General features: G+C 37.5%; 1 protein-coding gene across 1 annotated transcript; it reads right to left on the bottom strand.

Annotated features, from left to right (window-relative positions):
* Positions 1 to 3,186: 3,186 nt before the first annotated feature.
* LOC118801308 (calcium-binding mitochondrial carrier protein SCaMC-1-like) lies at positions 3,187 to 23,579 on the bottom strand. The gene is made up of 10 exons (XM_036561561.1): positions 23,447 to 23,579; positions 20,177 to 20,311; positions 18,249 to 18,316; positions 15,042 to 15,153; positions 13,099 to 13,257; positions 12,804 to 12,956; positions 10,649 to 10,756; positions 9,010 to 9,177; positions 5,489 to 5,639; positions 3,187 to 3,755 (listed from the first exon to the last, which is right to left on the bottom strand). The coding sequence occupies exons 1-10, from the start codon at positions 23,477 to 23,479 to the stop codon at positions 3,574 to 3,576; spliced, it is 1,269 nt and encodes a 422-aa protein (XP_036417454.1). The 5' UTR covers positions 23,480 to 23,579; the 3' UTR covers positions 3,187 to 3,573.
* Between the last annotated feature and the right edge of the window lie 3,513 nt (positions 23,580 to 27,092).

The following is a 27,092-nucleotide window of genomic DNA, read 5'->3' as shown; positions in this document are numbered from 1 at the left end:
GCTGAACTATCCATTATAAAGTGGAATTCCACCCAATTTTCAAAAAAATTCAGTGTAATTAAATTGATGGGAACTAGAAAAAACAATGTACTCTTAAAAAGATGGTTCTTTAAGGGTTCTTTAGTAAGGAAACACTCAAAGAACCCTTTGCATGATTAAAAGGTTCTTGAGGTTGATGGAGAATGTGCTGTATATGGTTCTATGTAGCACCAAAAAGGAGTCTTCTACTGTTACAATCTTGATATTGTAACAATAGGGGAACCCTTTTTGGTGCTATATAGCACTCTTTTCAAACAGGTTCTATATAGAACCATACACAACATATTCTCCATCAATCTGAAGAACGCTTTCACAATGCACACAACCCTTTAATCATGCAAAGTGTTCTCTGAGAGTTCATGATTCTATAAAGAACCATTTTCTTTACTAAAGAACCCTTGAAGAACCATCTTTTTTAAATACTGTAGCTATTAACTGATACTGTGTGTTACTCTGGTTAAAAGGTAGCAGGTAGTTATATGATTTAAAAAAAAAAAGATTGTACACAATGTACAAAGAGTCAAATAGTACGTACCTGTTTATTACCTACACTATGTGGACAAAAGTATTGGGACACCTACACTTTACACCTACAGGAGCCTTTATGAGATTCCATTTTAAATCCATAGGCATTAATATGGAGTTGGTCCCTCTTTGCAGTTTTTCAGACGGACAGATGGAGAATGTGTGTGGTTCTATATAGCACCAAAAAAAAGGTTCATCGGGCAGCATATTTGTCACTTTCAGTGATGTAGCTTTTAGAAGCATTAAACTCTTCAGTCTGGTTCCTATCACCACCATTGTACACAATTTTGACTCAGTGAGTTTCTCTAGAATGGAGCATTTCATACCAAACCACTCAGAATAACTGTTTACATCTTAACAGTTAAATTATGCTCATATATTGGAAAATCTGTGGAAATTCCTCTTTGTTAATGGTCAAGGGCATATAGTTGTACATTTTTGGGACTCTGTAGAATAAATAAATAGTAAAACAACGAAACATCATGCATAGACGGACAAAAAGAAGACTTAATACTATGCAGGCTGTAAGGCACAGTCTAAGATTTTTTCAGTGCGGTGGCCTGTTTCTCCTATTGCTACAAATAGAAATACGCAAGACATTAGTCACAATAGAAATACCTGACAAAGTATGTGTGTAAACCTGTGAGAGTCCATCCCACTGCTTCATACAACAGTCTTGTTTCCTTGAACTAAAACAATACAAATGGGTTTCCGAAGCCTAATTCAGTAGTCGAGTCTAGATAAGCTCAGTCTCACGTTAACGGACATGAAACAGCATGTTCAATCAAAGTGCTTCAAAATGATAATACGTCAGCAGCCTATATTCATAAAGCCTCTCTGAACAGGAGCGCTGGTCTAGGATCAGTTTTCCTGCGTTCTTCACAGACTTTCACCAAGTGTTTAAAAAGATAAAACTGAGAATTAAAAGAATAGTTCAGCAAAAAGTTCACACAATTTCCCCCTAAGGAAGTCAGCACACAGGCCTCCTTTCAGTACTTTTTTAACATGCCCTCGCCAACTTGGACTCACCACCTAGAAGAGCACCATATCTAGGTTACACAGGTGGCTGCTAGCGGTTCAAGGACAGGAGCAGAAAGTCTGCTCAGTCAGCGGCCATCTTGGCAACAATGCCGGGCAGTTATTTACACTCATACAATATTTACACTCAATCAAGGACAGGAGCCTCAACTTCCTATTTTTAGTCCTAAACTAAGATCTGACAAGGTCAAGATAAGATTTTTCACAAATTCGTGTTAAAAAAGCAAATCTTAAATGAATGTAGGGCTTTTATCTTACAGAATCTTAAAGAATCAAGTTAGGAAATCCTGAACTACTCAGTCAAGACTGATAATGAACTGTCATTCTCATCCTGCACAGCTGAAACGTGAACATGTAATCAAAATAACATAAAACATATCACTTATATTACCTCATCACTGTCCAAAGAAAAATGGGCATCTTCAATTTTGTCAATTTTCATTGTTCTAACACCATTTCAACTCAGCAGCTGTCCTTGACAATTGGACCGATAGAAATGCCCCACAATGACTTGGAATAAAATCTCTATCCACACACATTAAAATTCAAGAATGTTTTTGCCTTTTCCTGTAAAGTTACTGTTGGAGATACACGTTTTTCTTTTATTATATTATATTATATTGTACTGTATTATATTATAGACAGTACAGAAGCCCTGAAGGATAAGATGAAACCAAAATGAAAGTGTGTTCCACTTTACTTATTTTTTTCTGTCCGTATAACTTAACAAAAACAGCCAAAAAAATATTTCTAACATCATTCGTACAATTTCAGCCACCAAAAACCTCCATTTTTTTCCTCTACTGTATGAAAAAACACTTACAATATAATACCAGCTTTGACCAGCAGAAGATTAGCTTACCCTTTGTGCAGCAGGTGAAAAAAATTGCTGGGAAGCTAACTGGCTAATTTTTAGCACGCTACACCAGACCTACACCAGACTGCTAATCCAGAGACAACTAGAGAACTGGCCTTCACTCAGTTACAGGTGAGTCAAACTGTTCAGTAGTTATTTTGATAAATGTTAATTATATCAGCTCTGAGAGAAATCATTAGCTTACTGAGTCTGACAGTAGCTAACTTACTAAGACAAGTTAGGCTAACAGCTATACTGAGGCTTGTGAGCCGTTACAGTCTGCTACAAACAATAAAGAAACTCTAGCTAACCAAACAGGCTGGGAGAGAATACATGATCTCCTCCTGTCTGACTTAATCAGCTAATGATTTCCTCCAGAACTGTTCTAATCAACGCATATAAAAAAGAACCACTGAACAATTTCTCAGTTTCTCAGTTCTCTAGTTGCCTCTGTTTAATATGAGTCTATTCTGTCTATTGAGTTGAATTGCCCCCTGTGGTCGAATGCTAATTGTAAGCCACGTATGCTAATTGTAAGCCAGCTTAAGATGGTGCCGGGGATTCCTTTGAGGGGAAACGGTGAGGCAAAGTTTACAAGGGTAGTTTAAAACAGTATAGGAATGGGCAGATGTTTGGTGCCTGAAACCTGCTTCATTAATTCTGTGCTGGAACTACAAAGCTAATGTAGCTAACAAATAATAGAAGTTAATTCCCCATGAATTAGCACTGCGCAAACTGCACGCTTAATTCATCAAACATTTGCTTCAAACTGTGAACTTTTATGTAATCTCAAATAAACTTGCTTATGTGGTTTCTGACACTGACAACATATTGTTATCTATAAACATGAACAAAAGTGTGCTGCAAGGCTACTAACATTTCAGCATGCAATACGCATGATGCTAATTTATGGGGTCTAAGCCTCCATTACTTGTTAGCCACATTAGCCTCGTAGCTACAGTGCAAAACGAATGACACAAATTTCAGACACTAAGCATGTCTCGGCCGATCGACTACATTTATGGGAGAAAATGTGAAAATTAATTATTTTTTCACTGAACTATCCCTTTAATCAGAACTCCTGCACTGAAATGCCTGAATATTGTCTGTGACATTCACTTTGAGATACCCAAAAATGACTTTGTGTATTCATACACCACATAGCTAATGCTCACAGCAGGGATGACCTTCATGAAGTTGGGCAGGATGCCCCGGTACAGGCCGAAGAAGCCTTCCTTCGCCACTATGCTCTTCACCAGCGAGCGCATGGAGAGCTGCTCCGAGTTATTAAGAGACGCTGAACAACAAAGGACAAGAAAATTAAAGAAAATTAAGAAAGTCCATTTTTACAATTCAAGATGAGAAAAATGTGATAAAGCAACCAGTACACAGGGGTCTTCACAAATCCTTCCCAGAAGGCTACTGGAAACAATCATACAAAGGCATTCAAAGCATCTTGTAAATGATCTTTGTTTAAACATGTTATCAACTGTTGGTTTTCCAGTCACAAATTAATACTTAAGAATTATCACAGTTGTTAGTGATAACAAAGTCATGGTGTAATTTTATATTAATTACTTCTCACCTGTAGCTCTTTGAAACAAACAGAGAGGTTTTGTTGAAATTCGGATTCTAAACTCTTAACTGATGACACATTTGTTTTCCAGAGCAGGTGATAACGCAACGTCTGTAGACAGCTCAACACACTTGGAGGAGAACGCTAACTGTCAGTTCTGTTATGTCAGCTAACGGTGGCCAGCATTGTGCTTAGTGGGTAAATATCATATTCAAAAGAAAAACATTGTCTATGACTAAGCTAAATTGCCAACATTTCCTTAAGGATTTTAACCAGTACAGCGCCATCTAATGTATTTAGATGGCACTGTACTGGTTAAATGGGCACAGGGCACAGTAGAGTCACTATAAAACATCTTTGAGTGATGGGAAGATGGACGGCTGTCCTAACCACCCAGAAAGAGCAAGGTCAGTTATACTCGTGCATCGTCAGGCAACTCATGATCTGCTGACAACAGGGCCAACACTTAAGACTTAAGTACTATTTGTAGAAGTAGAAAACATGTCCAAATATTTGATTTAATCCTAATTCGTTTGCTCTGACCAGCTTCCTCGCTGTCATAAGTGAATGCAACGTGTCATTAGCATTATCATTAGCTTGGGAATTCAGTATTGCTGCATTAAATCACATTCTTTTCTGTTTGGAGATGTATTCTGGAGAAAATACATACTGATTTAAGCCACATACTTAAGGAAAACTCCTTTTCTATTGGATATAATTTAATATTGGCTGATATACATTTAGCACTAAATTAATATAACCTGAGGTGATTTCTATGCTTCATTTTACAGAAAATAAAAGCTGGCAAAATCTACTGACATGGGACTATGCAGTCCATAAAAACATCTGAAATGGCGGATTTGGACAGGGCTAAATCACAGGGAGACACTGGTAATAATTACATTATCCTCTCCTTCCCATGTTAAACTAATCTGGCTCAAATATTGCTTTAGTCTTTTTTTTGTGAAGAGAAAAATCATCCTTTACCATTCTGCCATTTATTCTTTCTTGAAACTGAAACAAATGGACAACAACAGCGGTGCAGACTTGAAGCTGTCGATACAGAGTGTGAACTGAATTTTGATGTAATTCATTACGCAACTGTGTATTTATGTAATTACATTTAAATGGTATTGCAAAAATGACAGTAATAACTCGACTAGACTTAAAAAGGTCCTTGACCAAAAGGATTGGTGAAGCTTAGTCCAAGGCTAGGCTTAATCACTGTTTGGAGAAACCTGGCCCTCGAGCACTTAGCGACCTTACTCGCTAGTGCCCCATCCCTCACTGCCAAACGCCAAGTCTCTAAATGCCTTCTTAAATGCCACACGTCTCTGCATTCTCGCCAGCCCTTCCTCACACACAGGCAGCACGGTGGCAGATTTGTCCTCCATTTAGCATTCAAGAGTGCCTCTCTAAGCTCTTCAGGGCTTTTAAAGGGGCACAGGGCTTACCTTGTGCTTGCATGCGGGTGCGCACCAGGGCCAGAGGGTAGCTGGCCAGCTGCCCGCATGTGCTGGACACAGTCCCACAGCCCAGCAGTACCAGGACGCCGGGGTTGGCCGTGTCTGTGGCGTAGTTTGACAGCCAGGCATTCTTCAGACTCTGGAAAGGCCGCAAGCGAGAGAGAGCGAGGGAGAGAGAGAGAGACAGAGACAGAGAGAGAGAGAGAGAGAGAGAGAGAGAGCGAGAGAGCGAGAGAGAGAGAGAGAGAGAGAGAGAGAGAGAGAGAGACAAAATCAGGGTCAGTACGGCAAAGACAGAATGGCAATAATAGAAATAGAGGTTTGCCATGAAGGAAAAGGAACCATCTATATAATGACTGATAAAATAAACTCCAGGAAAAAGTTAAAATCTTTTCTGATTCTTCCTGGTAAGTGTGCCGTATGGCTCACATTAGCTATGAAACATTTCTTCACATTATGTTTGAAAATAAGTTAACACGTCCTCTAAAGAGAACAAAATGGTCAATATGGCATTCTATTACATATTTTAGTGCACAATTTATATTTATTTACTGAGCTTAACATACACCGATCAGGCATAACATTATGACCACCTCCTTGTTTCTATGCTCATTGTCCATTTTAGGTGCACTTTGTAGTTCTACAATTACAGACTGTAGTCCATCTGTTTCTCTGCATGCTTTGTTAGCCCCCTTTTACCCTGTTCTTCAGTGGTCAGGACCCCCATGGACCCTCACAGAGCAGGTACTATTTGGGTGGTGGATCATTCTCAGCACTGCCGTAACACTGACATGGTCGTGGTGTGTTAGTGTGTTGCGCTGGTCTGAGTGGATCAGACACAGCAGTGCTGTTGGAGTTTTTAAACACCTCAGTGTCACTGCTGGACTGAGAATAGTCCACCAACCAAAAATACCCAGCCAACAGCGTCCAGTGACCACTGATGAAGGACCAGAGGATGACCAACACAAACTGTGCAGCAGCAGATGAGCTATCATCTCTGACTTTACATCTACAAGGTGGACTGTCAAGGTAGGAGTGTCTAATAGAGTGGACAATGAGTGGACAGTGTTTAAAAACTCCAGCAGCACTGCTGTGTCTGATCCACTCGTACCAGCACAACACACACTAACACACTACCACCAGTCAGTGTTACTGTGGTGCTGAGAATGATCCACCACCCAAATAGTACCTGCTCTGTGAGGGTCCATGGGGGTCCTGACCACTGAAGAACAGGGTAAAAGGGGGCTAACAAAGCATGCAGAGAAACAGATGGACTACAGTCTGTAATTGTAGAACTACAAAGTGCACCTATATAGTAAGTGGAGCTGATAAAACAGACAATGAGCGTAGAAACAAGGAGGTGGTCATAATGTTATGCCTGGCCGGTGTACTTGACATTTACAGGAATTTGAATTTGATTACTCCACTGTTTAGCAGTTTGTGTTTTTTGGTACACTGTATTGTTCTCGCTTCAAAGTCGCCCTCAAGGTGTGATGTACTCTGTGTAATATTAGGGGGCGTCAAGAGAGCAGAAAACAAATAATCTAGCTCTGTAGATCACAGCTTGATAAAGAAATAATGATCATGTGACGCTATCAGCCTTGTGATTGGCTGATAACGTCACATGATCATTATTATTTGATCAGTCTGCCACAAAGTTGAGACGCTTGCAACTGTTGCAGCTAAGTTTTAAGTGAGTTGCAGGACACTTTACATTATGCAACTTGTGCAATTTACAGTTGCACAGAAGATTCACCATGTACAGTCAGCCTTAACCTGAACATTTCAGGTGTGACTTTTCATGACGAATGGAATAAAATTGCTTGTAATAAACTTGTTACTCATTCCAAAAGTTTGTAGATACCTGCTCATCAATGTTTCTTGTAAAATCAAGAGTGCTAATAGGCAGTTTGTGCCCTCTTCGCTGCAGTAACAGTCTCTACTCTTCTGAGAAGGCTTTACACTAGATGCTGGAACAGTTCTGTGAGGATTTGATTGCATTCAACCACAAGAACATTAGAGAGGTCAGGTACTGATGTTGGATGATTAGTTCTGGATCACTCCAGCTGTGTGTCCAAATGTACTGGATGGAGCTGCATAACTCCAGAGAACACAGTTCCGCTGCACTACAGGCCCAGTGCTGGGGGGTTTTATACCCCTCTAGCTGATGCTTGGCATTAGACATGGTGACCATAGGCTCATGTGCAGCTGCTTCAGAGCGTCCCTATTCTATTAACTGTGCTTTTCTATGGAGATTATACAAACATTGAGTGTGCAGTAGAACACCTGTGTCAGCAACAGGTGCGCCTTAAAGTGGCTGAATTCATCAGAAGGGCTACGTTTGGACATATAGCATACATTAACTCCTTAACAGGCCAGGCCCAAAGTTTTATTACACACTTCTATAACCTAAGAATAGCTTAATCAGTTTGCCATTAAGTCCATTTAGTTACTAAATAATAAGCCTGTGATTTTAAGAGTTAACTGTCATGAACAGTTAAGAATGTTTTTTTCTCTCCTGTAACCATTTTGTGGCTAAAAAGTTCTGTTACGACAGCTACAGTAAATTATCTACTGATCTTACACATTTGTGCAAATAATTCTCGACATAATACAATATAATGAATTCGTAATACATTAATCCCATAAACTTATGTTTTAAGTATTAATCTTTAAATATTCAGTAAGTACTATAAATTATTAACTACTATGAAACTAATATGAAAGTTATGTGAAAAACTATAAATTGGGCCAACATACAGCCATTTGCAGTTTTAGGGGGTTAAAACTGCGACAATTTTAAGACTCCACCCAGAAACAAAAACATTGAGTGTGTTTACATGCACTTAATAATCCGATAACTGCAGAAATCAGATTTTGTCAGTAATCCGATCAACACGTTTACATGCACTTAAGTAATCAGATAATGAGAAATTCCAGGTCTACATGAGTCGGGCAGTAATCAGATTTCTGCTTTGCAAACAGCCAATAAACTCACAGAATAAGGCGTGACATAAACGTAACAAAACTCAAACTGAAAATATGAACATACATCATCTAGAAGATGGAGAATATTTAAATCCTTCATAATGTGCCAGTTATATGGGCTTATTGTTGTCTTTTACTGCATTATGTAAATTATCAAACAAAATAAAAAGAAAAAAGGCAAATATTGTTGTATGATGGCCTTTACATATATCATACTTTCATATCACACATATAATCCTTAAAAATTTAGCACCCCCAATTTAAAACACCTTCCTGTGTCCCTGGAATGTGGGCCCTTTAAGATTAGATGCATTAACTATCAGGTTGCTGTGACACCCTAACGCAGTGGCGTGCTGACATGCTGAAACTGATTACACAAAACAGTACAAATACGTGGCACAGCAATGTTCTGGGATCGATTATCAACGGAATGTTCCAAGGATGAAATAACAAGCCAATTCCATTATAAGATAATGGACTACAAAAAGCCGTTGACAGTCTGTGGCTGTTGCTGCATGTACCTCATAAACAGCGAGGTCGATGCCAGCATAAGGGATGATGCCCAGGATATTAGGGACGTAGCCTTTATAGAAGGCCTTGATGCCTTCCCTCTGCAGAATGGACCTGGCGCAGTCCAACATTCCAGAATATTGGCCGGTACTTCTCAGAGTCAGTCTCGTCTTCATTACCTACAAATGACAGAATGTCAATCATATATACAGTTTATATTCTATACACAGTTAATTTGCCTTGACATGTTCCAAGTAATTGATTTTCATTGCTACTTTTCAATTAACCCCTTAAACTCTTAGACACTTGTATATTGCCTAATATATTGTCGCTGTCCAATGAAAAACATGTATCTCCATTTTTTGCGATTTTTACTTTTCTGCATCAGTCGAGCTCAGCAGCTGTTCTTTACATTGTGTGAAAATTCCATGATGACTGGACCAATAGAAATGCTCCAAAATTGCTTACAATAAAATCTCTTTCCATTAACTTACATTGAAAGTAAAGAAAGTTTTTGCTCTCTCCTGTAAAGTTACTATTTTGGAGATACATGTTTTTCTTTGGACAGCGACGATATGCAGTATCATGTTAATGTTTAAAGTGATGACTCTTTCAGATTGAAATGCTTTAAAGTAACTAAAACAAGAGAAAATCAAAAGAATGTTGTGCTTAAGTAATAAATGTATTAAAGTATTAAGCAGTGGGGTATAATTGCATAACATCTAAGTTGGTCTTAAGTCCTTCTAAGCTAAAGGGGAATTCAACATTTTCAAAATTTCTGTATAATTTAACCGTTAAGATGTAAATAAACCTACCTACTAATAAACTTGCCTACTCTGATTTCTTTACAGTGGTGGTGATAGGAACCAGGAGTCACAATGTCTACAATGCAAAATTAATTTTATTTTTTAATCCAAAACCACCAGTGAACCTACTTGTGTCTTCAAAATTTTTTATATTTATGTTGAATAGTATGTTTATGTAAAATAGTGTCAAATCTCAAAAAATATGTTTTCTTTGGGGATCATTTTGCCTTGCATATAACTCCCTGCATGTATCTCTCCGCCATGAATATATTTTTAAAAAGTACATGTTATGTATACATTTTAGGCCAACTGCTAATCTCAAATCTATTGTAAAACAATGTTTCAGGCATCAGGCAACATATTCATAACCACTTCATGTTATAACTTTGAACGAGGGAGCTTTCAGAGGAATTAAACTCTTCAGACGTCTGGTTCCTATCACCACCACCGTGAACAATTTTGACTCTGTATATTTAGAATGGTGCATTTCACATCTAACTACTCTAAATGACTTTTTATATATTAGCCATTTAATTATGCAGAAATTTTTAAAAAATCAGTGGATTCCCCTTTAACTCTCTGATTACATCCTACCATCTCAGAGTCACCTCTGTTACTCAAAATCCTCATAGTGGAATGAGTCATAGTGGAAAACTATCAGTACTGTTGAAAGCTATATAGTAACCTATAATAGTTTAATAAATGTGCCAAACCAAACACAAATGAATACACTCCTAAAAGTCCTTAAATCCTGTGGGATGTATGTCTGACAGTGGCCCTTATACAGTGGCCCGAAGATCATGTGTAATACAGTGATATAATACAAGTCATACAGTGGTCTCACCTCTAGGGGGTAAATGGCCGTTTGCGCTGTGGCTCCAGCTAATGAGCCGGCCATGAATCTCTGTGCAGTCTCTATTTGATCCCCCTCTGATGCCAGAAACTTCTTATACTGACGGGAAAAATACAGATAGGATTTACTGAACATGAGCACAGAGAGGTAAACGGTTAATTTCAAGTGATCATGTTAATTCAGTAGAGTGGACAAAACCGCTTAGCATTATAAGCCACAAGGAGAGTTTCTCCAGAGGTTAACGGAAGAAGGCAACTTTGAACACCCAATCAGTGAAAGGATCACTCTAGTGATTTTCAACCTACTCGCTATTTGCCCGAAAAAACTGAAAAAATAAAAACCTACCAACTTGAAGTCATTGGGCAGTTTCTGAATTCCGTGAATAAATGTTTGACTATATAACGCAAATTCAAAACTACAACCATTACAGTCTATCAGTGCAGCTCCTAGGATAAGACAGACATAAGAAAATGTTTCTTACCACAATCTCATTATGAGAAATATTGACTATATTAAGAGGTTTTCACTTTGACATTTCTGCAGTGCATTATATATTTTACGTTTTTATGAAAAGTAGATCTGGACACTTTGGCTTTTCTTAAGATTCTCTGGTGTCCATGTAAAATCAGGAACTTGTGAAAACACCAGCCACACCACAACGCTTCTAATATATTACCACAAACTCCTCACTATAAAAAAAAACAGTATCATGACAGATTACAGGTTAACTTACAAATCTGACTGAAGAATACACAAAAGTGTTCCACAAAAATATGTTTTGCATAAACATTTGAAATGTTTTGCTCCAAAATGCAATGAACCACTTTCCTCATGATGTACAGATGTATGCAAAAGTTTGAGCAACCCAAATTACATGTTTTGATGATCTTCTAAGTAAAAATAACTTAACACAAAAAGGGTATTTTTCTGCAAGTTTTAGTGCATGATTTCTATTTGTTTACTAAATTTAATATATCAGAAAAAATAAAACACAAAATATAAAATGCACTGCCTAGATATCTTAGCAAGTGAAAGCATTGAAATGTAATCAATATATCTAATATTTCTCATTGTGAGATAAATTCTCAGATGACTTATTTTTAGACATTTCTAAGTGTTTTTAAAAAAAATTATCTTGTGAAAGTGCCTTTTTCTATTGACCAATACCTGTACTTGTTTCATGCATTATTTCTCGAAATATGTGAAATAAGCTAAACTATCTGCATTATTTCTTAAAACAACTACAATGATCTGCCAATAAAACAAGACACTTTCACTAGATAAAACTGCTTTTAACACATGAATAAAATTGTATAGAAAAGGGTTTAATAATTTTAGAATATTCTTACAACAATCTCATAATGAGAAATAGTAGATAGTAGTTTCCATATATATATATATTCCAGTTTTCATATATATATAGTACTAGACTAGTTTCCACTTGTTAAGATATACCTTTTTGCAGCATGTGCTGAAACTTTTTCACAGGCCACACTTTATGTTTTATTTTTTTTTGCCCCCAGTGCTGAACTGGGGTTGGGAAATGCATTTAGGCATGAATTTGGAACTGAACACTGTTTTCTACTGTAACTTAGAGTTAATGGGGTTTCAGCTCTTTTCTAAATACAGGGAAGCACAACAGAATTATGTCTGTGGAAATTGGCCAAATGGTACAGATGCAGCAGACAGAGATGAGGCTAATCTAAATACTACACCATCACTGGTTCTTGATTTATTGTTGTACACTAAAATGTTGGGCGGTAGAGCTTTGTTATATAGAATGCTTTACAATCCAAATTAACTCAATCACTCAGTGATTTATGTAAAACCCCATTTCCAAAAAAGTTGGGACACTGGGTAAAATGTAAATGAAAAACAAAATGCAATGAGGTGCAAATCATTTTGTTTTTATTTACATTTTGCACAGCGTCCCAACTTTTTTTGGAAATGGGGTTGTAAATATCATCAGGCGTTATAACAGTTACGTAAAGTCCTGTATCATTAGAGCAGTATTTCCCCACCCCTGTTCTGTCATTACGCTCAGACACAGTTGATCCATCTTCTCATGAGCTTTAAAGGTAAATGATGAGCTGTATTAGGTTTGTTTACTGGGAAATGTTGGATCAAAGCGTCCACAGCAGCCTACCTGTTCATAAGCCATGAATTTGATGGCAGTCTCAGGGGCCATTTTTAACACATTAAGGCCGTTCCCTCTCCACAGAGACGTCACTCCCCCTTCCCTAAGCATTCGTCTGAAGCCCCCCAGCAGACCGATTCGGTTTGACTTGGAAGCATGAACCTGCAGCAAGATAAACAGCACATCATTAATAAAACTCAGTCAAGATTAATGATAATACATAACGCATACATTTTGAAAAAAGGTATCTGTTAATTTGACTCCGTAGGAGGTAATTCATCACGGGATATTAAAGTGCTTGTACCTGCATAAAAACCTTTATTCTGTCCAGAGGGGCAGTGCCTGTTCTAGAGACAGCCCCTGCTGCTGCCCCAGCAACCAGCTGTTTCCACCAGCCGCCAGAGATCTTCTCCTCGCTGGTAAACTCATCAGGAACGGCTAGATTGTCACCAATGTCCAGCTGCTAACTTAGAGAGCCAGAAACTGTAATGTTAATCATATGAGTATGTTGAAAGAGACAAACTGTTCAGGAAATTTAATCATAGAAAAGGCAAAAGCCAAATGCTACAGGAGGTCACCAGAAATGTTCTTTTCTCTACTCTTTCCAATTTGCCCAAAGACTTGAAGTCCTACCACAGCCTTTGCAGTTAAGACTGACTGACTGTTAATCACCATTTATTCAACGTTTGATTCTTAACTTTGTCACTGCCATAAGAAAACCTTGTAAATCAGTTATTCATGCACAGAGCAACAGAAATGTTTGTTGTTGCTTTTTAAAGTTACACTAACTAGAGATGCAGGGAAATGAAAATTAAGTTGTTAAGCTGTTGTCAGAACAAAACCTTGTATCTTCATTTTTGTCATTTTACAGTTTTTGTCATAATTTGAAAATGCCTGTTGCCCTTTACATTGTGTGTAAATTTAATGATGAATGGACTAAAACAGATGGAACAAAATGAAAATCTGGTTCTGTTGACTTACATAAAAATTACAGTATGTTTTTTTCTTCTTCTGTAAAGTTACAATTTTGGAGATACAAGGTTTTGTTCCCACACCAGTGATGTGGTTTTGAATAAACAAGCTAAACATAAAATTACTAGGCAATAAAAAAAATTGACACTTTTATTATTAAAAAAAATCTGCTTTCAATAAGACAAAGCTGAGTTGATAACACATAGCAAAAAAACGTTTACGTAAAAATAAACTTAAATAAAGTGTGTAGGTTACGGTTATGTGCTATGAAATCCAATGTCCTTGACAACAGAGAACGGTTGGCCATTTTAATAATTACATTATTTTCTAGTTATAAGATTAAGCTGTCATTTGTGATTTTTTTGGTACTTCAAAAGCTGAGGCTACGTCAATCATTGTGCTGTATTCTGCATATTGAGGATGTTGTGTCTTCAAATGGTATCAAACCTGTGGTGGAGAAGTTCTTGATCGTTGTACCTTCTCTTAATAGTTGACATGAACAGAGATTATAAATCGCTTGTCTAATCTTCCTCACAGAAACTGAACTGTTGATCTGCTACTGCTCAAACTGTTTGAACATGTCTGCACTGACTGGCACAATTTTTTCATCACTGTTGCCTGTTTCCATTGTTAATCTAATGATTTAAGCATTAGATTTTAAAATTTCACTGTAGTCCTACTTAATCCTGTTTTTTTCAGCCAAAATTTTGCCTTTTTTTCTCTTGTAGCCTAAAACTGAAAGTGCCACTTTTCAGTGGCTGAAATTTCAGTGTATCTCCGACATTTATAGATGTGAAGATCATTTTTTTCCTTCTCTTTTAAAGTTACAATTTCTGAAATATGTTTTCCTATGGCAGTAAAAATCTGCCACTTGCTGTGGCTGGACTACGAGAGTTTGTAGCATTAGATTTTAGTTTTACAACATTTAAATAGTTCTGTGTAACTAGAATTTGTGTTCTACAGTTCTTCTTTCTGCCACATAAGAGGATGGTACCCATGGATAAATGAGGGTGTACAGCAAGCTCATAATACCGAGGTACTAAGAGATGTATAGGCTGCACACATGCTCTACAGACAGCACAGCAGTTGCCAACTGCTCCAGAACACCTGATTCAGCTTGTAATATTAATAGAACAATAACAAACACAGAAAAAACACATGCAGTGTGGAATGTATTTAGCTCTAAAGCTAAAATGAAGAGCACGCCTAAACCAGAATGTCTTAGAATGTTTTAGCTGGAAGGTGGAAGGTGAGAGTATTTGCTGAGTAACTGACCGAGGAGTGTTTCCAGTATCGAATAATTTCTTCCAGGTCTGTGGCAGGGTTAAACAGGAAGTGCTCCCTCCACTCGTTCCAGTCCACAGTCATGGTGCCATCACTGTCAATGCTGGAGAACATAGTCAAATGATGTGAGGATAATGACCTCAAACATCTATTACTCCACATAAAGAGAAATATGTTCATCACTTTAGTGTTTGATTAATCAGACACCTGATTAATCAATGGCTAATAACTCAAATCAGGCGGGGTAGATCAGCATTTCTCAAGATTTTGTCCCCCTTTTGTGGATAGTGCGTGTCATTGTGCCACCCCTCGCCCTCCTCTCAACCCCAGTCATTCCTTCCACTTTATGAACGAGGACCATGTTTGAGGAGAACCCTGTCCATGTTGCAAGCTATCACTGAACGGCACACAGAAAATTACAAATTGCGACTGCCACATATTTCACTTTAATAGAATATAATACATCTACCGTTTTCCAAATGTTACCAAGGTTCTCCATAATATAATAGTTGAGGAGTAAACAAAGTCATTTAAAGTTGCTTGATGTGAAACATTCCAATCTAGAGAAACTTTCTGAGTCAGACCTTTTCACAGCAGTGCTGATAGGAACCAGACATCCAAAGAGGTGACTCAGAAAGTTATTACATAAAATAGTTATGAATATGCTGCTTGATACCTGATAGCTTTAACATTAGGTTTTGGGCCACACTGTATTTCTTTCAGTGGATTAATGGTAGAGAGGTACAAGGAAAACAATTCCCAATGAAAAACTATTTTTTTCAGATTTTCCACTATTTTATCATCATTAACATTACATATAAAAAACTCAGAATACACACATAGGTTCTTATTTCGATTAATACAAAATATGACTAAAAAATAAAAATACATGTGTAGATATCATGACCCCTGGTTCCCTTTTCCACTACTAAAAAGGAATCTGAGTCTGTAAGTTTCTCTACAATGAACCATTTGACATTAATTTGCTCTGAACGTCTTTCTTTACAATGAATTATTCATGCAGACATTTTGAAAACTGGGTGGAATTCCCCTTTAAGTACTGGGAGTCAATAACACTGATAGGGAAGATGCCTCTTACTTTTTTATTATAGTTACTTTATGTCAGCCAAATGTATGTATTAAAGTAAAATGTGTATTTGTTACTTGGTAGGCAAGATGTGAAGTTGCTATGAAGTGCAGTTCTTTATGCGCATTATCAGTGAAAAAATGCATCCTGACAGTCTCACATGATATCACAGCCCAATGCAATAACATGACCCTACATAGTTTTAATACCACACGTCATTATAATGAAGTAATGTATTTATTATGAAAGTACATTCACGTAAAAAGTGGGACTCCTATAAAAGTTTGAACTAACAATGCACCGATATGGGAATCTTGAGCCAATGTCGATAACCAGTGTTTTATTTAAGCAACAGAACACGAGAGGGAGTGTTTTATCGCGAAATAACATCACAGCTGTGATTTGGTCGCAGGCACGAGCCGAAGGTGAGACTACATGTTTGGCGAATAGTATTCGGTTCATTTCTGGCTAATTCCAGTTGGCTGCTCCGTGGTAATGACAGTTTGGGAATTCAGTGTAGTCTCATCTTCAGAGTCTGACCAAATCGGCTGTTGGTCAAATGTGATCTTTAAAGTGTCCCTTTTCTGTTTGTGGCAAAGTAAGAAGTAAAAACGTCCAAATGGCTTGAGCGTCTCCTACAGCTGTCAAAAAACCGCGATGTTATGGCGAAATAACAGCACGATTAGAACGCTTCTCAACCAATCAGCTTGCGTGGTCGGAACTAACTGTTGTATAAATGTACATATACGCTACATATCTTTACTGTACCTCAATGGAGATGCCAATTCTGATGCTGATGCTGATACATAAACATTTATAAAATGTAGACTAAAACTACTTGTATTAGAGTTACAGAGGGTTATTGTAGAGGGTTATAAATGCATTAAAATGTAATGAGTAACATTTCAGAGCAGTAGAGTCACTTAAACATTCTGCTCTTCCAGTGTACAATAAATACGTCATCAAATATCGTTTTGAATTATCAAATATTCAAATGTAAACAAATAGTCAAATGTAAACACCTGTCTAATGCTGATATTTTTATGCAAATATCTGTAGATGCTGATATGATTCTGATATCATTTTGCATCCCTAGTTTGTACTTAAGTGAGTGATTTGTTTGGATAAGAACAGCGGATGTAAGTCTAAAGATTCTGTTTGTATTAATGCAAACTAATTTATTTGTAAATATATTTGTAATTTCATGTATTACCATAATCTGCATTATAAATTGGTTTAAATCGATTACTTTGAATAATGTACGGTCATATGCAAAAGTGGCTGTGTTTTGTTGATTTTCTAAGTGAAAATAAGTTAACACATCCTCTATAGAGATCACACTTAAATAGGACATTTTTCTGCAAATTTTAGTGCAAAATTTTATTTTCTGGGTTTCACATATTGGGGAAAAAAGTACAACATAAACTATAAAACATAAAACGTGCCATAATAATGACCTAAGAATAACTTTTGCACAGTTTGTCTGTGTAGTTACTGAATAATAAGCCTTAGTATGTAATAAGCCTGGGATTTTAAGGGGTTAATAAGCCTTAGTAAGTCTTTAGTCTTAATAACTGAATAATAAAGCCAGAGTTCAAGAGGTTATAACTTAATTTCTTAATCATCAGATGAATCAAATGCATACTGTTACAAAAATACTTCTTTACTTGTATTACACATTGATTTATCCTCTCTTCCTGTAATATTATTTGGGCCAGCACTTTCAAAAGTAATATCAGCTGTTAACATATTCTTCAGAAGCGCTTTGTTAGAATGGTCACTTCAGCAACTACCATGTAAACTCTCGCTGACCTCAAATACTTAAAGTGTATGAAATTAACCAATTAACCACACACAATTTTCTTCCTGACTGCTTTGAAAACAGTTTTCAATACGTCTGTGAAGTTCATCATTACCTCCACAAGATCTTCTAATAACCTTCATACAGCTTTCTTTAGGGCGTCACTTGGACAGTTTACACTTTCTCATCCAGGGCTTTTAATCTGGAACTGCCTACCACCTCATCTTACAGAAAAATGCAAGCAACATCCCTTTGCATGCATCACAAACTTATACATCATAAACATCAGACCGATGTCCAGACCACCAACCTCTGTAGGATTTTCTGTGCTGCTTCAGTGGATATGTCCATTCCCAGTTCGGCCAGGGACTGTTTTATCTCACAGACGTCCAGACGGCCTGAAGGCAGACAGGTAGAGATATAACAGCTCCAAACACTTCACTAATACAGTCTAATTAAGAGACACAGGGCCTAATGCAAGAAAACCACCAGGAAAATGCTGTTAGAGTGGTGAAGCTATGCTGAATATGCAGAAGTTAAGCTTGAATGCTCTAATAAACTCTAATAAACTGAAAATAAAAAAAGATTAGCGTAACACACATTTTCAAGCATTCTTTTTATTTTTGCTGTATTAAAAAGATGTACTAAATTGAGACAAACCATAGAAGAACCATTTTTCTCTACAGTACCTTTCAATGGATGGTTCTTTAAATAACCAATTTTGTAAATGAGGTGTGTGAGGGTGAAGAACCTCTTTACAGTGAAATATTTGCTCAAAAGAACATTATCTGGGTGTTAATTCTTATGAGTAGTTAAGGGTATGCCCAAAAATGTACATCATACTATAATTAAAATTTCTGATGGATTTGGTTATACTCCCTATATATATATATATATATATATATATATATATATATATATATATGTTTTTTTTCTCCAAATAAACCATTTTGGATGCTTAACCCCTTAATACCCCAGGATCATTACACACTAAGGCCTACTTTTCAGTAACTACAAGGACTTCAATACAAACTGGCTGAGCTTAGGTTATAGAAGTGTGTAATAAAAATGTATTTCTTGTCTTATTTTCTACCAGGCTGAAACTGGCTTATTTGCCAGCTTTTAGCTATAATTTTTCATTCCACCTTAAATACAGCAGCAGTTACATTTTGGCAACCACAGGCACTTGTATGTAACTGCTGTAGCATTTAAGGTGGAATGGGAAATTCAAATAAGAAGCCGACTTTCTCAAGTGATTTGTCTCATTCGTGGGTTCCGCATCCTCACCCTTATGAACACCCACATGCCTGTTGAACTACCTATTTAAAGAGAGAATAAGAGAGAATAATGCATAAGTAGCACAGATTTACTTTTGCAACCAAAACCATTAAAAATATTAGCTGTAAAAATGTCCATGTACTTAAAAAATTCAGAACTTTTTATTAACCTCATGCACCCACTAGAGAGAAAAACTGGGCGAATAAGAGGAGGTAACACAAACACATAAAAGCACACAATAGCATAAGGAATAAAACAATAATAAAAACATCTAACTGCAAAAGGACATAAAATCTGACTGTGTGGTCAATCACAGTCCTGTATATTTTGGCATTTATGCAAGTAACATCAAAATAACTGCAACATTATAGGTTACAATTTTTATGCATTTAAATGTACTATTTTTGAACCTTTTAAAACGAAATAAAAGGCTCATCCATAATAAACGAAGAGTGATTTGACCAAACACCGTTTTGTTTTTACTAATTTTGGACATATTTATCTTCTACAAAGTTTAGCAGACTGATAAGCTAACAGCTAACAGCTGCAGAGAGCACTGAGCAGCTGTAAACTAGCCTTTAGAAGGTTCTTCACACTCCTTTTCAAACATGGTTCAACCAAAAAATGGTTCTTCTATGGCAAAGAACTCTGTGTGACAAATGGATCTATAAAATCCAAAATTACTTTTGCTTCTATGATCATACAATCAAGTTAAAACCTTTTTTCTTCTCTTTGACAGTTACTATTTTGGAAAATCAAAGGTTTGTTGCAGCAGTGATAGATTTTGCTGCTACATCTTTTCTGCTCCTTTGGTCAGCTTTAACAGAATGGTAAACTATAAGCACACAAAGTGGTTTAATTTGACTCCTGTCCAAAAACACAGAGTTGTTGCTTTAACGCCCTTTTACAATCATGAGGCTTTGGGAGATTAGCCTCATTATAAGCCCGAGGAATGTGAACAACACTACCATCATCATTCTTGTCCAAGCTCTTGAAAGTGAGCCACAGCTTCTTCTCGTGTTCTTTCAGGTATCTGGCGAACTCGCTGAAGTCAAGAACGCCGTCCTTGTTTTTGTCTCCAGTGGTGACTATTTTCTGTCAAGAAATGCAGACAAATAGTTGAGGTGTGAACTGTATAACTGAGCAAAGCTGTAGAGTCAAAAAGGTGCAACACTGTTGTTGCTTGACAAAAAACAGAAAGTTTGTCAGTATTAAATTTGTAGATTATTTACCACTATGGCATTTGTTTATGCAGACTTGTTTTATAGCCTGGCAGACAACGGAATGAGTGCTAAAGCTAAATTTTTCTATTGTTTTAACACTTCAGGAACCTGGACAGTCCAAAGGCTGCATAATATGTACCATTTACATTTTATAAGCATTACTGTGGACTGTTTTGTCTGTTTTTAAAGTTGGACGTCATAGCACAATATTGTACATCATAAACGTATTTGAAGACTTCTTAGCTCATGTGCTTTCAATTATACATCTGATTTCAAGAATGAACTACATTTTACGTTACATACTACATACATTACAAACTGCCTACATCTTCCCATTTATCATCAATTTTTTTATGAAGCAGGTCCAGGTGATTTGGGAAAAAAATTCTACTTTTTTCAGACCAATGTTGTGACTTTGACATTAAAAATCGCTAATATTTTCTACAAATTAAGGTCAAACACTGTTATTTTGGTCAAGAAGACCAGCATATCCACTTTTTTTATCCACTAGTTCATAGGCTCCATGTTATTAGTTATGTTGTTAAATTTAAGCACTTAAACCATGTTAAGGCAACAGCTTAAGCACTTAAACCATGTTAAGATAGGTATAATTATAACTGCAGTTGTTGTTTTTTTTTAAATTGCAATCTCTCAAATTGCGATTTCAATATAAAAAATATTAATCTTTCAGCCGTATCATGAAGCCTTCTGACCAAGAAAGGGGGCTACAGCATTATCTGTATAATTAACCATAAGGTTATGGACTTGCATATGAAAAAATTAATACATTTTACCCTTTATTATTGCTTATTATCATCCATGAAATTATTATTATCTATGAAATCTCATCCTGAAACACTCTGACCAAGAAGTGAAATAAGGCTGGGACCACTTATCGATTTACTGATGATTATCGATAACAGCCATGAAATCAATAACTAGAATTTTTTGTTTCCATTTTGCATGCATAAGTGTTCTGCGCTCTGATTTGTTATCTGAATCTCCAGTCCTGTTTTTACTTCATTTACACTTTGTTTTGTTTTTGTTTGTTCGTTTAAAACTCAGACTCGGTGTGAAAATGCCTTAAAGTTGTGCAGAAATTACTGTAATTTGCAGAAAGTGGATGTATTTTCTGACTGTAACGGACTGCAGACTGCTTAAGAAGCATGTTAATAACACATACACAGAATGTAATTATAGACAGCCAATCAGCAGTCTGGATTTGGAAACAAGCATGCTTATTGGCTCACTGATGGGGATAAGACTGAATATTTATGTATTGAAATTTGGTAGATAGAGATAGATAGACAGATATAACTTCATTGATCCTGAAGGGAAATTGCAGTGTTTCAGTAGCAAGACATATAATTGCACATAAACTTACATATACTATGCAGAAAATAAAAAAACAGAAATAAAAATAGACATAAGTTAGGCAGTAATAAAAAATTAGACATAAGTCTAAGTACTGAATTAAATTTTATTTTTTCGATATTATATAGTATTGGAGTAATTTGGAGTAATTAGAGTAATTTCATCAATACCATAAAAGTACTGAACCCTGCTATTCAGCCCTATTTCAGACATTAAAAAACTCACATATATAATCACCCTATATTAAACATTATATTAAAGCCCCATGACCTTATATTAGACGATTTATCCATATCAGACATTATATTACTCACTGACCCCACATCAGACATATTATACTCCACTGATCTTACGTTAGACATTATATCCCATATGAGACACTACATTACAGCTCACTGACCCCAAATTAGACATTATATTCCATGTCAGACATTATATTACATCTCACCGACCCTAAATTAGACATTATATTCCATGCCAGACACTATATTACATCTCTCTGACCCTACATTAAACACTATGTTCCATATCAGACACTATATTACATCTCACTGACCCTAAATTAGACACTATGTCTCATATCTGACACTACATTACACTTCACTGACCCTAAATTAGACACTATATCCTATATTAGACACTACATTACACTTCACTGACCCTAAATTAGACACTATATCCCATTATCAGACATTAAATCCCATCTCACTGACTCTACATTGGACATTATATCCCATATCAGACACTATATTACATCTCACTGACCCTACATTAGACATTATAGTCCATATCAGACACTACATTACATCACACTGACCCTAAATTAGACACTATATCTCATATCAGACACTACATTACACGTCACTGACCCTAAATTAGACACTATATCTCATATTAGACACTACATTACATCTCACTGACCCTACATTAGATATATCCCATTATCAGACACTACATTACATCTCACTGACCCTACATTAGACATATCCCCATATCAGACACTACATTACATCTCAGTGACCTTATATTAGACATTATATTATACTCCACTGATCCTGATTAGACATTTCTGTATTGGCTCGGCTACACTGTAAATGAGGGTGACCCTTAATGCACTCCGAGTTTAAATAAAGGTTGACTGATTGATTATATATCTGAAGTTATATTATATCATATAGACCTTACATTAGATATTATATTGTATCCCACTGGCTCTACATTACAGATATTATATTACAGTGTCCTACTATTAAACATGATATTCTACTGAATCTGTAAGAGATTATATTATATTCTATTTGTCTTACAACATAATTCCCTCCATTGAAATGCAACCTGCTCGGCGTCACGCAGTCACGTGATCTGAGGGAATGAAATGCATCCTTCAGCAGCTTTTAAAACGACCCCAAAGATTAGATTGTTGCCGTTCAAGCACGGCCTCAGCAGAGAAGCACAGGGCAGCGCATTTTGGGACAAAATCAGCCAGACACGGAAACCTCAGGCCATTTCCAGTAGCCGTGTTCGGCTTCCCCTCGCTGCTCCACACCAGCCGAGCTTATCTAGACTGAATGAAGCGCATGGGGTGGATGGGGTGGAAGAGGAGGAGGAGGAGAAGGAGGAGGTCTAACGCTACCTGAGCTGCTCCTGTCCGCAGAGAGATGCCCATGGCTATGAGGCCTGCTCGGAGCTCGGCCACGTCCACCTTCCCGTCTTTATTCGTGTCCAGTTTCTCGAAAAGCTCCTCGTAGCCCTTCTCGCTCTCTGTATTCCGGCCGCTCCGCACGGTCGGACCCATCCTGAGCCGTCGACTCACCGGAGGTGGTACAGTTATGCAAAAAAACGCCCTAAGCAGCTCTAAGCCAGGCGGCACATGGATTCACAAAGACAGCTACGCTTGAGCTGAACCGCAGCGGGCAGTGCTGTTGGATAAAAGGCAACAGAAGACTCAGACATGCAGGTTAGCTGAAGCGCTCAACGCGAAGGCGGACAACCGTCTAGTGGGGAGGGGGTTATTGCTGACTCCGCCCACTGCGCAGGGTAATTTAGACGGACCGGACCAATAGCGGAACTGTGTTAACAATTCAGAGCGCAGCCAGGATGAACCGCTGTGTAGAGCTGTATTTAACCACGATGCTGAACAAGACCAGCTTTCGCCGGTAGCTGGTTTCAGATGGACTGTTCTGATCTTTAATGGTTGACAAGCCGAACATGCATCTGGACTAGACGAGGACATACCGTAGGCTGGTCAGTCAGCTGGTTAAGCTGGCAGATCAGTTAAGCCGGTTGACCAGCATAGTGTATGTTTTCATTTGAGTGTAATGGTTATGCTGTTCTGCGAGCATGACATACTGGTCATGCGGGTCCGTCAGTTTGGTCATGCTGGTTGACTAGCTTGGTCACGCGAGTCATGCTGGTTGACCACCTTGGTCATGTAGGTCAACTATGTTGGTCAAACTAGTCATGCTGGTTGACCAGCTTGGTCATGTTGGTCGACTAGCTTGGTCACACTGGATGACCAGTTTGGTCATGTTGGTCGACTGGCTTGGTCATACTTTTCATGCTGGTTGACTAACTTGGTCATGTTGATTGACCAGCTTGGTCATGCTGGTTGACCAGCTTGGTCATGTTGGTCAACTAGCTTGGTCATACTGTTCATGCTGGTTGACCAGCTTGGTCATGCTGGTCAAATAGCTTGGTCATACTGGATGACCAACTTGGTCATGTTGGTCGACTACCTTGGTCATACTGGTCATGCTGGTTGACTAGATTGGTCACGTTGGTTGACCAGTTAAGTCATGTTGGTTGACTAGCTTGGTCATACTGGTAATGCTGGTTGACCAGCTTGATCACGCTGGTTGACTAGCTTGGTTATGTTGGTTGACAAGCTTGGTCATGTTGGTGGACTTGCTTGGTCATGCTGGTTGACCAGTTAAGTTATGCTGGTCCAACAGTATAAATATAACAATATAACAATATAAATAATATAAACAATATAAATATTTTTGAAAGTGTTCTTGGGCACAAAAAGACGGATTCATTGTAATTTCTACAGTGAAATAAAAATCAATAGAAACTTTGTTTTAACATTAAAAAAAATCAGACTGCTTTAACAGTGACTGGTACTGAGGTGAAATGGTGCATATTTGAGAAACACACTCTTTTGAGACTCACAGATCAGCTGTGCCTCATTTAACCCAGCAGGGGGCAGCACAGAAGGACTAAAGAGAGATGAAGACTGCATGATTACCAAATACAACATGACTGCTGTGTTTAAGGTACTAAACCATGGACTGAAATTATGAGCTGATTTTCAGTGTAAATCACTGTTGAACAGGCCGTCTGACCGAATGTGGTTGAGGTAAGTCAACATCCAGCGAAGGAAATCGTGATTAAAGTATTTCTTGTGGTTGTTTACCATTGGCACCGCAGCTTAGTCCAAGTCTAGGCTTAATACACGTCTAGGAAACTGACCTCATTTCAGGGTGCAATTTACACACATTTTAGTGTGTTTGCCTTACAAACAATAATAAATAATTATTGTAAATTATCTTAATGATCTCAATAATGACAATTATGAGTTTTACCTCTTTAGTGAGGTAACTGCTCATAGTGTCCGTTTAGCCTACAGCCTCAAAAAAAAAAAAAAGATTAAAAAAAGAGTGAAATTTATCGCTTCTTATTAAATACTCTTCTTGATGATGAAGTGAAAAAAAGATTTTTTTCTCTTCTAATGCAATTAAGAAAAAACATAATTAGACTGCTAGTCTAATATGATCAGTACTAATCAATAGTTATTGTCTATGGTCGCTAGGCTGAGTAACGTTATGATGGAGTTTAATTTGTGAAGTGCTGACAGGACCCTCCCCCTCCACACATACACACACTATTTGGTATTCCTGTTGCTCTGGGGTCTTTTAATTGCCTCCTGGTTTCTACAGCGAAATGTTGCTGTTCTACACCCACCAGCCCTAACTTTCACCTCAGGACCCAACAAGAAAGAGTTTGGCTCTTACTTTTTCAAATAAAGCTTTATTTGTTATTAAAACCAAAACAAAATCCAGGCAAAGATAATCCAGATGTCCCCACAATGTCAAAATGTCCTCCATTACCATGGAGACTGTTGTTCCACACAAAAAGCTAAATGCACACAAACACACACACACACACAGAGGGATGCAGGAAGGTGTTTTGTTGGGGGTTCTAACATTATTAAGGGCCCCAATCCCACATTTTGTTGTATTTTATTATTTCTCCTGGGGGCTGCTTCTAACATTTGTGTAGTTTTATATTCCAAAACAGTCCTAATTAACGTTTACATGACCATTTTCCAGCCTCTATATATTCCTAAAAATCAAACGGACTATTCTTGTTATTGTCCATTTAAGTCAATGACCTCTCTGTTCTGATTGGCTGGCCTGTATTGTGTCTCTTTCAAAAAGCAGTCCAGGTATCAGCTGGTATCGGTGCCTTTTTATGAGTACAAGTAAATGCACACAGTATCGGGCCGATATCCGATCCCAGTATTGGTATCAATGCGTCCCTAATAGCGATATAATATTTGCTGTGGCATCACATGCTCTGCATTTCTGAGGGGGTTTTAGGGGCACCTCCCCTCCATTAAGAAAGGACATTTGTTATTGTTGTTGTTGCTGTTTTTGTTGTTGATTGTTAGTTTCAGATGTGTGTATGTGTCGGCTGCATTTTACAGGGTCATGTTGTGGGTTGTTTTGGGTGAGTTTATAGTTCACCACGGAGGGAAGATGTAGGGCTAGAAGTGACCATCCCGCTTTTCCAGCTGTGTTTGCATAGCGCTGGGCTGGCAGTTTACTACTTTTTTTTGTACTGCACAATATATTTTTATTGTTGTTTTAGTATATTTTATTATTTATCTTCTTCTATTTATGCATCTGTAAATAGCATACGGCAATACTTTTGTTCCTGTTTTGCTCTTTACTGTACTTTGTACTGCTGCAATAGAGGACTTTCCCACTATGGATTTATAAAGTGATCTATCTATCTATCTATCTATCTATCTATCTATCTATCTATCTATCTATCTATCCTCTCTTGCTGGCTGTTCAATAAAAGAGCACTTGCCTTAAGTTGCCAATGTTTCTTCTACGCCGACGCCGGACTATATTAGGCCTAAGTTTAATTCACGTTCATGTTGCACCGTATTAATATCTTTTCCAGCCCCCAAATCGTTTTGAATTGTCTTCTACTTTTTCAAATGAAGCTGCGTTAAGAAACGGGGACCAGCCGAACGTCCCCAGGACGTC

The sequence above is a fragment of the Colossoma macropomum genome, unplaced genomic scaffold (genome assembly GCF_904425465.1).
Source record: "Colossoma macropomum unplaced genomic scaffold, Colossoma_macropomum, whole genome shotgun sequence".
NCBI lineage: Eukaryota > Metazoa > Chordata > Actinopteri > Characiformes > Serrasalmidae > Colossoma > Colossoma macropomum.
The sequence above is the reverse complement of the archived record's forward strand: the minus strand, read 5'-3'. Positions and strand labels throughout refer to the sequence as shown.